At 51.1% G+C, this 15,124-nt stretch overlaps 2 protein-coding genes across 2 annotated transcripts; both read left to right on the top strand.

Moving 5' to 3' along the window:
* Positions 1-3,750, top strand: DDX28 (DEAD-box helicase 28). The gene has a single exon (XM_059044868.2). It carries the CDS (start codon positions 32-34, stop codon positions 1,658-1,660), a length of 1,629 nt encoding a protein of 542 aa, XP_058900851.1. The 5' UTR covers positions 1-31; the 3' UTR covers positions 1,661-3,750.
* A 4,166-nt stretch (positions 3,751-7,916) lies between these two features.
* Positions 7,917-10,595, top strand: LOC136792986 (dipeptidase 2-like). The gene is made up of 5 exons (XM_067018372.1): positions 7,917-8,051; positions 8,637-8,721; positions 9,390-9,465; positions 10,115-10,250; positions 10,338-10,595. Exons 1-5 carry the CDS (start codon positions 7,917-7,919, stop codon positions 10,593-10,595), a joined length of 690 nt encoding a protein of 229 aa, XP_066874473.1.
* The last annotated feature ends 4,529 nt before the right edge of the window (positions 10,596-15,124 follow it).

Below are 15,124 nucleotides of genomic sequence, written 5' to 3'. Positions count from 1 at the left end.
TGTCGTGCGCCTCTCCCGCAGCAAGAGGAATATGGCTCTGGTACGGCGACTGCGGCTGTTGTCGCTCGCGGCTCGGTTGCTTCTGGCGCCTCGCCGGGACCTAACGGTCCGCGGTCCCAATGAGACCCTGCCCGTGGTGCGCATCCCGCGGGCTCTACAGCGGCGGCAGGAAGAGCGGCAGAGCGGGCAGCGGAGCCCCCCGCGGCCGGTGCTGGTGCGACCTGGGCGGCTGCTGATCTCAGCGCGGCGACCAGAGTTGAACCAGCCGGCACGCCTCACGCTGGGCCCTTGGGAGCCCGCGCCACTCGCTTCGCGCGGCTGGAGGAATCGGCGCGCCCACGGGGACCATTTCTCCATCGAGCGCGCGCAACATGAGGCTCCAGCGCTGCGGAACCTCTCGCCCAAGGGCAGCTTCACCGATCTGGGTCTGGAGCTCCGCGTTCTGAGCGCACTACAAGAGGTTGCTCCCGAAGTTGTTCGGCCCACAACCGTGCAGTCGAGTACCATTCCCCCGCTCCTTCGCGGCCGCCACATCCTCTGCGCTGCAGAAACCGGCAGTGGCAAAACTCTCGGCTACATGCTACCTCTCCTTCAACGGCTCTTGGGCCAGCCAAGCCTGGACCCCTGTCGTATCCCTGCTCCTCGAGGCCTGGTTCTTGTGCCTTCTCGAGAATTAGCCGAACAGGTGCGGGCCGTGGCCCAGCCCTTGGGCAGCTCCTTGGGCCTCCGGGTGCGGGAGTTAGGGGGAGGCCATGGCATGAGTAGGATCAGGCTGCAACTGTCCAAACAACCTCCAGCAGATATACTAGTGGCCACTCCAGGGGCTCTGTGGAAGGCCCTGAAAACTCAACTGATCAGCCTGGAGCAGCTCTCCTTCTTGGTGTTAGATGAGGCAGACACGCTGTTGGATGAAAGCTTCCTGGAACTGGTGGATTATATCTTGGAGGGGAGCCATATAGCAGAAGGCCCAGCTGACTTAAAAGACCCCTTCAATCCCAAAGCTCAGTTAGTGCTGGTGGGGGCCACATTTCCCGAAGGTGTAGGCCAGCTGCTGAGTAAAGTTGCCAGCTTAGACTCTCTAACCATCGTTACCAGTGACAAGCTCCACTGCATCATGCCTCATGTCAGACAGACATTCATGAGGCTGAAGGGAACAGAGAAGGTGACTGGGTTGGTGCAGATCCTCAAGCAGCACGACAGAGCATATAGGACTGGCCCCGCAGGAACTGTTCTGGTGTTCTGTAATTGCTCCAGCACTGTGAACTGGCTGGGGTATATTCTGGATGACCACAAAATCCAACACTTAAGACTGCAGGGACAGATGCCAGCCTCAATGAGAGCAGGCATCTTCCAGTCCTTCCAGAAGGGGTCCCGAGACATACTTCTGTGCACAGACATCGCCTCTCGGGGCCTGGACAGCACCCAGGTGGAGCTAGTCATCAATTATGATTTCCCTCTCACCCTGCAAGACTACATCCACAGAGCAGGGAGGGTGGGCCGGGTGGGGAGCGAGGTGCCAGGCACCGTCGTCAGCTTTGTGACCCATCCCTGGGACGTGAGCCTGGTTCAGAAGATTGAGCTGGCAGCTCGCCGGAGGAGAAGCCTTCCAGGACTAGAGTCTTCAGTGAGAGAGCCTTTGCACCAGCAAACCTTATTGTAGCAGGCTTATATATGATGCCATAACAGGGACATTTCCCTCTGTGCTGGATGGGTGAGCACACTTGTCAGTAGGGTGCTCTGGGCTGCCTAGTCACCTTCTGAAGGCCCGGGCTGCTGTCTGGCTTTAAAAGGTAAACTGCTGGCCAACACTGGAGGGTGAACTACTGAGCATGGCTCTCTGTAGTCTTTCACATGAAGAATAATGTCGATCTTGGCTCTGTATTATGTCATGGTTTCTAACAATAAGCGATGTTTCTATGGGTGTCCCTTAATAACAGTTTCCACTGGGGCAGAATTCACTAGACTCTGAGAAGATTCACACTCCAAACTACCACACTTAGGACGAAGGCTCTTTGAATTGATGTTTTAGTTTAAATTTTATTTCCTACCCCCAGACATCCATTAAGCCCCCAGGAGAAGGAAAAGGGGATGTGACTAGCAATAGAGAGAAATTTTATTCACAATAATGGCCATGGCAAGCATAGGCACTTTTGGTGAAATCTCTCTGGGAAGTACTGGCAGAGGAATAAAAGGCAAACTGACACATAAGTATTGCTTGGTGTGCATTTCCAGGCTCTGCTTTCTTTCTTGGTGGCAGGTGGAGGAAGAGGAGAAAAGGTTAAACTTTTTTATAAACCAGCAGAATAAGCTTATAACATCCTCTCACTATCTCTGCATAGGTTCTAGTCTCTGCAGCATTATATAAGCTTTGCCCAAAATAATGAACAGTTGAAAGTCAAATGTAATACTTCACCAAACAACTTAAAAATGCTTGTACACTGGAAAGGATTAAGTTGCAGAGAACACAAATGGACCCAGAACAACCTTTGCCAAAAGAGAATATTGTGCTAAATGTAGTCATAGCTCTTTTCCACATGAAGAAACAGAAGGATTAAAGAACTTGGTCAAAATCACACAAGTATGTAGGACAGAATCTGGTCTGTCTATCTTAAGGGTTGTGTTCTTTAACCACCAGGCTAGCTTTTCTCAAATCTGATTCATGCATAGAATAACTGTACACCTCTGTTTGCCTTGAATATTCCCTGTTTATACGTATGCCTGCTGCAGTTTTTAATATTGCCCGCTTTTACTCCCAAAAGCAACCGAAAGTACACAATAATTTGGTCACTCTATCCATGGACCACTGTGGTGGGACTTCTCAGGAGGCTTATTAAAAGTGCAGCTTCCTGAGCCCTACTCCAGATCTAGATAAGTTTTCTGAGGGTTGGCTCAAGAATCCAGGTACAAGTCTTTTTAAGTGCTTTTGTGGAACCCCCCACGTGAGTGTCTCGCTCTCATAAGTTAATAAACCATTTATTCGGCCTCCCCCAGATGCCCAGCCAGGTCCTGTTAAGGTAGGAGTCCCCACACCGCATCAGAGGGATGCTCCCAGCCAAGCAATCTCTGGAGCCTTGGAGAATCTGAATGGTCTCATGCGGGCCCACCTGCCATGACAAACCTCCCCCAGAGCACTCCCCTTCACACTTCACCTTCTACCGCTCCCAAAGGTGGTCTGCTCCAATGAGGCCTGACTTCATCTGTCCTAATGTGCACCCGCTGATTCAAGCAGTTTAGGAATACAAGGTGCTGTGGTTCTCAACCAGGGTGGCCCAACCTCTAAAATGGTAGTGCAAGCAGTCTCTACCTCCTGGGCACATCCCCTCTGCAGTAGCCCCAGTAAAGGAATGTCCCATCTTTGCTTTTCAAGGTCGGCAACAGGGAGGCCCCTCCTAAAGAAGGTTCTCTGTCATTGCCACACTATCAAAGGCTGCCCTAAATATGCTTCCTTCCTGTGGGCCGGATCAGGCTAAGGGCAGAGTTGTCCCTTTCCTTCTCTGAGTCGGACCAAATCGTCTTAGTAACACCTCTTCACAGTGTTGACCATGTTTTTCACGGGGGCTACTGCTGAGCCTTTGTCTCATCCTTTCATGGTGGAGAGAGAGGATTCTAATGATTTTTACTTCTAGGGGAGAGGGGAGTGTAATGATTATGTTGTCATTTTGTATTATGTCCTTTGTCATGAATTTGTTTTGAATTTCATATTAAAATGGGCCCACCATTGCCACTTTGTGAGGTCATTCAGCACCCTCATTTTGCACCTTTAACATCTCTCTCAGTATCACTTGGAAATGTTTGAAATGGCATGAGCTTGTCCTCACATTCCTATCAGCTGTAAATCCGGAGCCCCAACATGAACCTAACTATTGAGCAGAACACCCTTTCACTACCTGTGTAACACTAGGTAGGCCCCTTAACCTCTTGGTGTTTTTAAGCCCTCAGGTGTAAAAATGTGAGGGTTCTATGAATTTATATTTGGGGCAGGACAAGGTGGAGAAGAGTGTGTCTTTGCTTTTATTCTTCCAAACTGGAATGTCTTCCCTCTCTTCCCCATGGGTCCAAATGTCACTTGTCCTTCAGGCCCACTGCCAAGGAGCCTTCCCTGATTCCCCAGTCCACACAAATCTCTGCCTCTTAGGGTCAGTGCCATACAACCTAGCTGTCTCTTAACGTTAATCTTGCCTCTCAAACCAATCTCAGAATGTGGGTCTGTCTTGCCCTCCTGTGGCCCCTGGGGCTGTGCCAGCCCACCAGCACGCCCCATGTGGGGTGTCTACTAGACTAGGGCGTGGGTGGGGAGGCCCAGGTGTGAGGGGCCAGGCAGAGTACCTGTGCCTCCACCCTGCTCTCCTCCACAAAACTGCCTCTCCTCCTGAAGCCTGACCCCCAAGTCACAGGTTCCTTATTATGACCTCACTGGGTAGTGATGACCTCACAGGCCTTCTCACAGTTTCCATGGTAGGGTAACTATGGAAACATGTTGCCTTCAGAGAAACTTCTCTACCAGTTCTCCACCAGATACCAAACTCTTTGGTTGTCTGAGAGAGAATCTCTGATTGGATCATCTATATTTACTCTAACCTGTCCTCTGTTCCCTGGGTGGGCAGTGCAGCGGGTACACCGGCACCGGGCATCTGTACAAGAAGCATGGTGTACACACAACCTCACCTGGCTGCCACATGTTTCTGTGGGGCTTGCCCAGCACATACACCTGAGCACTTTCCCAGCTGTAACTAATACCAGTGACCTGGGACACCTTCACGGACCCACAGTGCTCACTGCTGAGGACAAGTGAAAGGTCATCCCTGAACAAGTGTGCAGGACGGTTCTGATCTTTATAAATTTAGCTTTCCCCTTTGGGCTACAGGATGCTTCCATTCAGACCCTTTCCTGATTGGCCTCTTAGCAAAAGACAGGTGCATTTTTGTTGGCAATTGGTAAATGGAGCAGTTTGAGGAAAAGGGCCACTCTTGAACTGCACCTTCAAACCCAGGCACCTCTGTGCTGTCATGTAGACATCTATATCGGTCCCCTCAGACACATCCCATACTGAGCTGCTGAGTACTAGGGGAGAGGGTGGTGCCATATTCATGAGAAGACCGCAAGAACCAACGGGGTGGGGGGAGATGAAGTGCTAGTGAGACTGGAGTGCTGAGGAGATGGTGTTCCAGGAGGCTGGGTTGATGTGAGCCTAGACATGGTACCCAGAACCCGGTTCTGAGTCTCTGGTTCTGAGTCTCCTGACCACTCTGCCTCAGTATTTGGCCTTGTTCTAATATAGAAAAAAGTATCAGAGGGCTAGAGTTCAGTGTGGTTGAAACAGGCAGTATAAATTGGGCCCAAGAGGGATTGCCAATGTGGGAGGGGTTCTTAACCAATTTATATTAGATTATTCTTTTCCAAACATTGAAAGGCATTTCCATTAAAGCCTCAGAAGTGACAGACTTCAAGAAATGTTTTCTCTGTTGTGGAAGGGAGAGATGGAGAGGATCATGATTGTAACTACTTTCGGGTTCTACTGTTTTCTCTGGAAACGGTGAAGAGACTTCCTCATCTGCTGCAGCCATAGGCTCTAGGAATTGCTATTGAAGCCAGTCTCCCTTCTCTAGGAACTCATAGAGATGATGGGCCAAGGCTGTGTTTTGGACGTCAAGTAGATTAAAGGTCTTCAGCCAGAAACTGGGAGAGACATGAGAGAGGGAAATTCTGGCAGGACACTGTGTACAGCACAAGTGACTGATCAGTTCTGATTTTCTTTGCAGCAGCAGTGGCTCCCGTTTCTCCTCCTACACCTGGTCCTTACCATGTCCTCTACCGAGGGTGTGGAGAAACGCACTTGGGCTAGCATGGGGAGACATACTGCCTGGTTGGTGGCTACCGGGCCTACGGGGATGTTCCTTTGGCCACGCCAACAAGGGGTGAAGCAGAGAAACCAGTCCCCCAGGCGTGCTCCCAAGAGAAAGCACGCTCCGGAAGAGTCGGACGAAGATCGCAATTGCTCCAGACCCCAAATCCGGCGATTGTAGCATGGTGCCAGAAGGCGGACCCCACAGAATCTTGCTGGCTGAGCCACCCTGAAGGGAGGGCAATGGTTTAACTGCCTAAGGCAGTGAATGCCTCTGTCTGCAGTGACCCCCCCCGCCCCCCCACTGCCCACTGCCACAGATTAGAATTGCGTCGTTCTGTCTGAGCCTTCCCCAGCCAGGAGCCTCCTTCCACACTAAATGGCCATAAGCAAGGAGCCTCAGAAACTGAGGTTTGAAATGAGAGTCTGCCCTGAACATTCCAGGGCTGAAGCTGGCCTGGAAGAAAACCTGACGTTCCTCTGCTCAATCCTCAGGGGCCCCTTTGTGAGCTGAAGAAAGAAAAGTCTGTACTCTTCGAGCCGAGGAGGATGCAGGAGCAGAGACAGGGTGCAGAGAAGCCTTAGCAGTCTACCACCTGGGCTCCTGCCCTGAGCCATTGTCAACAGCCACTACCACAAACCAGGGGGGAGCTGGTCTTTTTGAAACTGAAAGCAGCAATCTGTGGCCTCCCAAAGAGCCTCCTGCCTGGGGTCTCAGGAAGCAGGATAGAGAGACCCAGGAATACCTGCTCCCTGAAGCAAGAACAGGATGGAGAGTCAAGCAGCACGCACCCTGCCCCGAGGTTCACATGCTCCTTTATTCCCAGCCCCTTCTGTCCCCAGTGGGGTCCCCTACTGCTCGGCAAAATGTTTTCCTGTAACAGATTTCTAGGGTCGCCACAGCTCAGACTTAGGTCACTACCCCTGTGCTAGGCACTCCTGCCACCCGGGAAAGGTTCCAAAGGTGGAACAGCTCCAGGGGGTGCCAGGGATCAGAGCAAAAACTTGAGAGGCTGGGGATGAAGGAGTTTGGGCACAGTCCCTAAAGCATCTCAGTGGTTGAGCTTCTGTGAGAAGGCACATCCCCACTATGTGTGTGTGTGTGTGTGTGTGTGTGTGTGTGTGTGTGTGTGTGTGTGTGTGTGTTGGGGGGAGGGGGTCCCTAGAGGAGGCAGCTAGGGGGAGGGCCTGAGGCTGGAAATGGGGAATGGCGTGTGGCCTCTGAGCAAGCACAGGCACTTAGCCCTTGAGGTTTCTGGGAAAGCTAGAGCCACAAGGGCCACAAGATAAGGCAAGTGTAGCAGCAGAACCCAGGTGCCAGGTCTTTCCTCAGAACCTATACTTCTCCATGAGGCCGGGCCTTCCACGCTGAAGTAGGAGGGATCCTGGCCAGAAGGTCAGCCAGCAGCTCTGGTAGGAAGGTTGCTGCGGTGGGGGCTCTGCTGCCATGGAAATGACGTCATTTCCTTCCACTCAAATAGCCTACTGACTGGGTTCCTGCTCTGTTGAGTAAAAGGGTCGCTGACTCTCCCCAGAAGGTTGTTCAGTTCACATCCCAAAAGGCCCTCTATTCAGGCCCTGGGGAGGTGTAGCAACTCCTGAGGGCGCTCTTTCCTGAGGCTGGCTGACAGAAGTGGGGGAGGTTCCTGATAGGTCCCAGGTGCTGGTTGAAGTCCCCAGAGAATGGTCATGCAGGCTGGGGAGTCAAGTAGGTGGAGAGAGAAGGTCGGGGGCAGAGGGCCCCTTCCTGAATCCAGAGCTCACAAGGTTACCCCCCCCATTTCCAGAAACTATCTCTTCCCCCACACCAGCCCCCATGGCCCAGTACCGGGAAACCGGGAGCCCACAGCGCTTGTGGCCACAGAGACACTCGCACGCAGCCCTCAGGGTGGGCGGGGCCAGCTGCAGGCAGATGGGGACGAGGTGTGCTCCCGGGAGGCCTCGGGCTGGAGGTGGCCCTCTGAGAGAAGCACCCCAGCTTGGACAGGAAGGTTAGAGGCGGGGGAGAGCAACCTAGGGTGCCCCCGCGGAGCAGTGGGAGTGGGAAGAGGGGCGGGGGCGGAGGGCACCCGCGATGGGAGGCGAGTGGGCTCTCAGCAGAGGCCAGCTTAGCCTGCGGGAGCTGCCTCTGAGCAGGGGCCAGGAGGGCAGTGCCACACTGTGGCTGCCGGGCTTCGCGGATCGCGGCTCTCTACACACGGGTCGCAGGGTCCTGTGACTCTGTATCCGCCCCCTCACCCCGCCCCCCTCGCGAGGCCGCGCCGCTGGGTGGCCTGTGTCGACGGGCAGGACCCCATCGCCCACCCCTCTCAGACCTGCCTCTGCCCGCCTGCCTGGCCCTGTGCAGCTTGAGGCCCAGGGGCCTCGAAAGAAGGTCCCCGCGCACTCAGCCAGCGGCCTCTGCTGTGTCTGCTGCTCCTGCTGGGTCTGCTGCTGCGGTGGTAACCCGCGTGCACACCACGCCGGGCACCTCCAGCACCTCAAGTCCGCGGGAGCGCACGCGAGCCCTGATGCGGGACTTCCCGCTTGGGGACGGGTGACTGCAGTGTGTGCAGCCCTAGGTGGGGGTCTAGGAGGTAAGATACTCCTCCAAACCCTGAAACCCAGGGCCAAGACACCACCCAGACCAGGGTTGACGCTCCTCCATTCACACAAACCTAGGGAGGAGACAACTCTGACCTCAAAGCCAGGGCTGTGGTCTGGCCACACACCTTCCTCACAGGGGCCGAGAGAGTGAACAGGCAGGTGGCTGTGCTGGGGACCAAGCTGACTGTCCACCGGTCCACCCCTGCAGAAGAAGAACGGTGGCATCGTGATGGTGTCCTTGTCCGTGCGGGTGCTGCAGTGCAACCTGTTAGCCAACGTGTCTGCTGTGGCAGGTGAGCCTCACCCTGGGCTCTCTGAAAACTCTGATTTGGAGCTGAAGCTGGCTCCAAATCTGGAGAGGACTTCAGAAGAGCACCAGTGGTTTGACCCACCTGTTGGCAGTAGGTACAGCTCCCAAAATCCCAATAATGGACGGTACACAGCACCTTGGTGCCATGTGGAACTGGAGCCACAGAATCAAAACTGCGATACTGATGGCTATCAGGGAGGCTGTCAGACACAGAGCCCGGGTGCTGCCCACCTGGGCCTCTGCAGGGGCTCCTAAAGCGTACTGCCCCTACCTCTGGCCAAGGGACTGGACAGCTCCTTAGGTCTCTGGGGTCTTCATCAGTTGTACTCTTGTTCCTCTCTCATCCTCCACACCCGGGGAAAGGAGCCCCCACATGTTCTCAAGGAGACTGGGAGGCAGGGTGAATCTTGGGTGGGAAATGGCCCAAATAGGGGGCTCTGGGGTCCACCCCAAATCTGAAGTCCGGTCTAGAGCCAGCTGGGATCACTTCAGATCAAACCTCAGGGCCCTCTAGTTGGTACTCTCGGTGCCAGGCCATGGAGGATCTGGCCTGTTCGGCCGACAGCCTGCAAAAAGGGGAATCAACAGAGGCCAGTCATCACCACCACCCCTGACCTGGAAGCCCCACACTGCTGACTTTCCATTCTTCAGATCACTTCGACCACATCAGGGCAGACATTGGATGCAAGTTCATCGGGATTGGCAGAGATTATGACGGGGCTGGCCGGTGAGTGCTTCCCCGTGGCTTGTCTCGGGCTGCTGGGCAGCAGTGGGGCTTTCACAGCCACCATGCCCACCACACTGTGGTCCTCATGGCCTTGACCACAGACTCAGGTGTGCTGGCCCAACTGGTATCTCCCCTCTCCCAGGGTCTGCTTCCTGGGCTCTCCTGTCTGTTTGGCCCCACTCTAGGTCATCATATTTGTCTAAAACACCACACAGAGCTCATCTGTCCAGCATCTGCACCCATCCAGTGCCAGCAGACCCACGGCCTCTGAGCAGACTCTTAGCAAGGTCTGGGCTGGGCTGACCATCTTCTCTGCCTGCAGTTGGGTCTGTGCATGCAGGGGGGGTCAACCCAGTTCTTAAAAAGCTTTTCTTCTCTTTATAAATGGAGGCAAAATTTGCATTCAGTGAAAGGCATAGATCTTAACAGTACAATTCAATGAATTCTGATGAATAGTCGAGGCGCTTTGGGGGCCTTCCTCTGAAGGATGAAGAGCAGGAGTGAATCATTTACTCTCTCCAAGTCTCCATTTTCCATATCTGACCAGGGCTGGGGTTCAGTGGAGCCTGGACACATAGGGCTTTGGTTCTGACTCAGGACCAGGGAACAGGTCTGAGGCCCAATAGCTGGCTGGCTGGTGGCCACACAGATTCCCTCAGGGGCTGGAGGATGTGTCCATATACCCAGTACTGATAGAGGAGTTGCTGGGGCGTGGCTGGAGTGAGGAAGAGCTCTGGGGTGTGCTTCGAGGAAACGTGCGGCGGGTCTTCACACAGGTGATACAGGTATGCTGGGCTGGGCAAAAGAGTAGCTCTGAGCAGGTGTACGTGGGGGTGCTGTGGGAGGTGCTGCCCGCTGACTGCCGCCTCCAGGTACAGGAGGAGAACGAGGGACAGAGTCCCTTGGAGGATGAGTTCCCAGATGAGCAGCTGGGCAGCTCTTGCCGCTCCGTCCTCCCACGTCTGCACCAGAGAGAGGACCTGTCTCCAGACCAGAAACTAACCAGAGCTGCAGTTCGTGGGAATCCTATTTTGTCACCTAAGTGGTCATTCTCAAAATCTTGCCGCCACATGGGCCCAGGCCTCACAGTTATTGCTGCCTTCCCAGTCCTCATTGTTTGGCTCTGGTGATCCAGTTAATCCTGCCAGATGTCACTTTGGCAGCCACAGATACCCCACAAAGCTTCCTTGCATGCGAGCACAAACATTTCCTGAAAATAAATCCTTTAGAAATGGAATCAGCACGAGTGTCCTTCTCCGTGGTGGGGTCTGTGGTGCAGGCTCCCAATACTGGGGTGTGGTGGGGGACCCTGCAGTTTAGACACCAGATACTCAAGGAAGACCTGTTGGCAGTGGCCTGAGGAAACCCAGGTGGCTTGGCTCAGCACTGGAAGAAGACAGTGGGTAGCTCTGGCTGTGGGAGGGTGGACCTTACTCGGTTCCCTCTGTGTAGCTCACCTCAATCCACATCCTGACCCACTGAGTACCACGTGGGGATCTTTCAGGGAATTCTGGTTCAGATGCCCAAGAAGAGAACATGCCTAGATCACAAATGATCTTTGTACCTATTTGGACAGAGCCCACAATCTCAGGCTACTTAATGGGCCATGGACCTCCACTGGTTAGACTGCTCTGGATGTGGGCACACCTCTTCCCCTGTCCCTCAGGGACTTCCTCTCTAATCGGTTCAGGCTACTTAGACAACCACCCCATCTTCCCCCAGTTCATTAATGATAATAGCAACTGCACTAATTACAGCCAAAATTGAGTTAATACATTGAGTTAATAATGAGAGGTAGGGCTTCCCTGGTGGCGCAGTGGTTAAGAATCCACCTGCCAATGCAGGGGACACGGGTTCAAGCCCTGATCCGGGAAGATCCAACATGCCGCGGAGCAACTAAGCCCGTGAGCCACAACTACTGAGCCTCACTCTAGAGCCAGCATGCCACCACTACTGAGCCCTGCGTACCTAGAGCCCATGCTCTGCAATGGGAGAGGCTGCTACACTGAGAAGCCCACGCACTGCAACGGGGAGTGGCCCCCGCTCGCCGCAGCTAGAGAAAGCCCATGTGCAGCAATGAAGACCCAATGCAGTCAAAAATAAATAAATAGGGCTTCCTTGGTGGCGCAGTGGTTGAGAGTCCGCCTGCCGATGCAGGGGACACGGGTTCGTGCCCCGGTCCGGGAAGATCCCACGTGCCGCGGAGCGGCTGGGCGTGAGCCGTGGCCGCTGCGCCTGCGCGTCCGGAGCCTGTGCTCCGCAACGGGAGAGGCCACAACAGTGAGAGGCCCGCGTACCACAAAAAAAAATAATAAATAAATAAATAAATAAATAAATAAAATAAAATAAATAAGTTTATTTTAAAAATAATGAGAGGTAATAATAATAAATAACATGATAAAAAAGATAAGGACTAATAAAATATAATAGTTAATACTAACAATCCACACATATCCCATTGGCTGAGCAATTTCATCCCAGCTATATATCCAAGAGGAATGCATACATATGTTCCCCAGTTCCATAAAAAGGTATATGAAATAATATTTATAGCAGCACTATTCATGATAACACCAAATGCATTTCAAAATCAAACTTAACAAAAAAAAATCAAACTTAAAGGAGCCGAAGACCAAAGTTTGTTTTTTGTTTATGGGGTGTTTTTTTTTTTTTGTCATGCTGTGCGGTTTGTGGGATTTTAGTTTCCCGACCAAGAACTGAACCCTTGCCTTCGGTAAGGAGAATACGGAGTCCTAACCACTGGACCACCAGGGAATTCCCCCAAAGATTATCTTAAAAGCTGTTATAATCAGCTCGGTGGGATGGAGGGGTGGGAGGGAGGGAGAGGCTAGAGGGAAGAGATATGGGGATATATGCATATGTATAGCTGATTAACTTAGTCATAAAGCAGAAACTAACACACCACTGTAAAGCAATTATACTCCAATAAAGATGTTAAAAGAAAAAGAAAAGGTGTCATATTAAAACAAATCACATTAGGGAATTCCCTGGTTGTCCAGTGGTTAGGACTTGGTGCTTTCACCGCTGGGGCCTGGGTTCAAAATGCTCGAGAAACTAAGATCCTGCAAGCCACGAGGTGCAGCAAAAAAAAAGAAAAAAAAATCACATTAACTTGTGTAACAACAATAAAACTTACAACTGAATTTTCAACAGAAATAATGGAAATCCACACACAGTGGAACATTTTCAGTCTGATGAAAGTAACTACCAATGTTGAATTCTGTGGCCATTGAAAATATTCTTCAAAAATGAAGGAAAGTGGGCTTCCCTGGTGGCACAGTGGTTAAGAATCTACCTGCCAATGCAGGGGACACGGGTTCGGGCCCTGGTCCAGGAAGATCCCACATGCCGCGGAGCAACTAAGCCGGTGCACCACAACTACTGAAGCCCGCACGCCTAGAGCCCGTGCTCCGCAGCAAGAGAAGCCACCACAATGAGAAGCCCTCACACCGCAACGAAGAGTAGCCCCCACTCACCACAACTAGAGAAGAGCCCATGTGCAGCAACAAAGACCCAATGCAGCCAAAATAAAATACATAATTTTTTTTAACAATGAAGGAAAGTAAATACATTTTTGGACCAACAAAAGGAGAGAAATTCGAAATATACGAACCACCTAATGGGAATATCCATTATTATGGGAACGTGCATATCAAATAGAAACTAAGCAGATTATAGGTGTCCTAATTTCACGTTTGAAATAGAGGTATAAAAATTTAAACAGTCTTCGGATTTTGAATTTTTAACTGGAGAAAAGTTATGTTCTATGAATACATCTGATTTGTCAAAAGCAGCCACTGACTTGCCTGCTACATATTCTGAAATTTTAAGTCATATAGAAATTCCAACTGACGGTTTTAAGAAACACGCAACATTGATGCTTTGTAGTATAAAATCAGCATTGTGTTTGGATCTTCTAAAATTGATTCACATATTTTGCTCAGTGGAAGCGTATCCAAATTTGGGAATAGCCTTGAAAAATTTTTTAGCTATACTAGTTATGGTGGCATCCTGCAATAGAAGTCTCAGTAAGCTGCAGTTATTTTAAAAAATTACTGAAGAATGTCACTTGGTCAAGAAAAATTGTCAAACATTCAATCTACCAATAGAAAATGAACTAAGCAAAGAAGCAGGTTTTGAAAATATTATTCATGAGTTTGCTTCCATTAAAGCCAGGGAAATAAAATTATAATTCTGGTTTGAGTATAAGTAAAATATGGAAACATAAAATAGTTTTGTGAGTTTTAATACACCTACTTTTAAGTTCTTCCATTTTTTTCAACTATTTTAATATTCTGGAAAAACTAACCATTAAAAAATACATTTATGGGCTTCCCTGGTGGTGCAGTGGTTGAGAATCTGCCTACCAATGAAGGGGACATGGGTTCGAGCCCTGGTCTGGGAAGATCCCACATGCCGCCGAGCAACTAGGCCCGTGAGCCACAACTACTGAGCCTGCGTGTCTGGAGCCTGTACTCCGCGACAGTGAGAGGCCCGCGCACCGCGATGAAGAGTGGCCCCTGCTCGCCGCAACTAGAGAAAGCCCACGCACAGAAACGAAGACCCAACACAGCCAAAAATAAATAAATAAATAAATAAAAATAAAATTTAAAAAATACATTTATAATGTGTATAGAAGTACACATTTTTCCTCTTGCCTCAGGGTCCAAGTTGGCTGGTCTCTGAACTGTTACTCAGAAAGTTCTAATATTGCTTTCTATTTGTTTCACCTGTTGTCTTCTTGCTTGACTTCTTTTGGATGGATTGAGCAGCACTCCAAGATCACCTTAATCCCATTTCAGAGCCTTCCAAGCTGAGCTGATCCAGCTCAGAGTCCAATTAGGGGGAAATGGGAAGAGGTGGAGGTTACCAGAAGATAGAAGCTTATAGAAGGGCCCTGTGTTGCTGGCGCTCAGACCTCTAAGGTCTCTAAGGCTCTGCTCGGTCGGTACAGGTGTTCTGAATGGGCATGACAGGGCTGCTCAATGATGGCCAGAAGAAGTTGGAGCTCGTGGCCAACTGCCACTGCTGGAGCCGCACTGACATAAACACAAAAAATGAGAGAGACATTCCTGTTTTCCTCCCCTGTCTTTCCATCTCCCTTTCTCTGGTAACTCCTACTGGCAGAATGTAATAGGAAGCCAGCTGGGCGGCTAGGAAATGTGGTTTCAAGAGTTCAAGCCCCAGCCTCACAGAGCAGAGAATAACAGAAGGCCGGATCTGCAGTTGAGAGACAATTGTTCAGTAACCAGGATTGCTGAGGCCTGATTCACTCTTTCCCCTAGGGTGTGCTGTCTTGTGTTCCAACTTCTCATGGTTCTCCCTTACTTTGGGGGGACCCTGTATACTAATCTCTATTTCCTTAGCCCCACAAAGTCCCTAGTGGAAAAAACAGCCCAAAGACCTGGCCCACCTCTGAGTTTCCACCCTCCCTGGATCCTTCACAAGTAATTTTTCAATATCTTGTTAACTCCCTGATGCCTTCAAGAAGATCCTTTTCATATTTTTCCCAACTTTTCTAATGATTGTCAGGAGGACTGTAACTTTGATTTATTTACTTAGTCAACCAAAACCAGACATCTGAAACTGCATATGCATTAATATGATAACATTTTAAAATTAACTGTAAACATTATGC

Source organism: Kogia breviceps, chromosome 18 (assembly GCF_026419965.1).
Source record: "Kogia breviceps isolate mKogBre1 chromosome 18, mKogBre1 haplotype 1, whole genome shotgun sequence".
NCBI classification, from domain to species: domain Eukaryota; kingdom Metazoa; phylum Chordata; class Mammalia; order Artiodactyla; family Physeteridae; genus Kogia; species Kogia breviceps.
The sequence above is the reverse complement of the archived record's forward strand: the minus strand, read 5'-3'. Positions and strand labels throughout refer to the sequence as shown.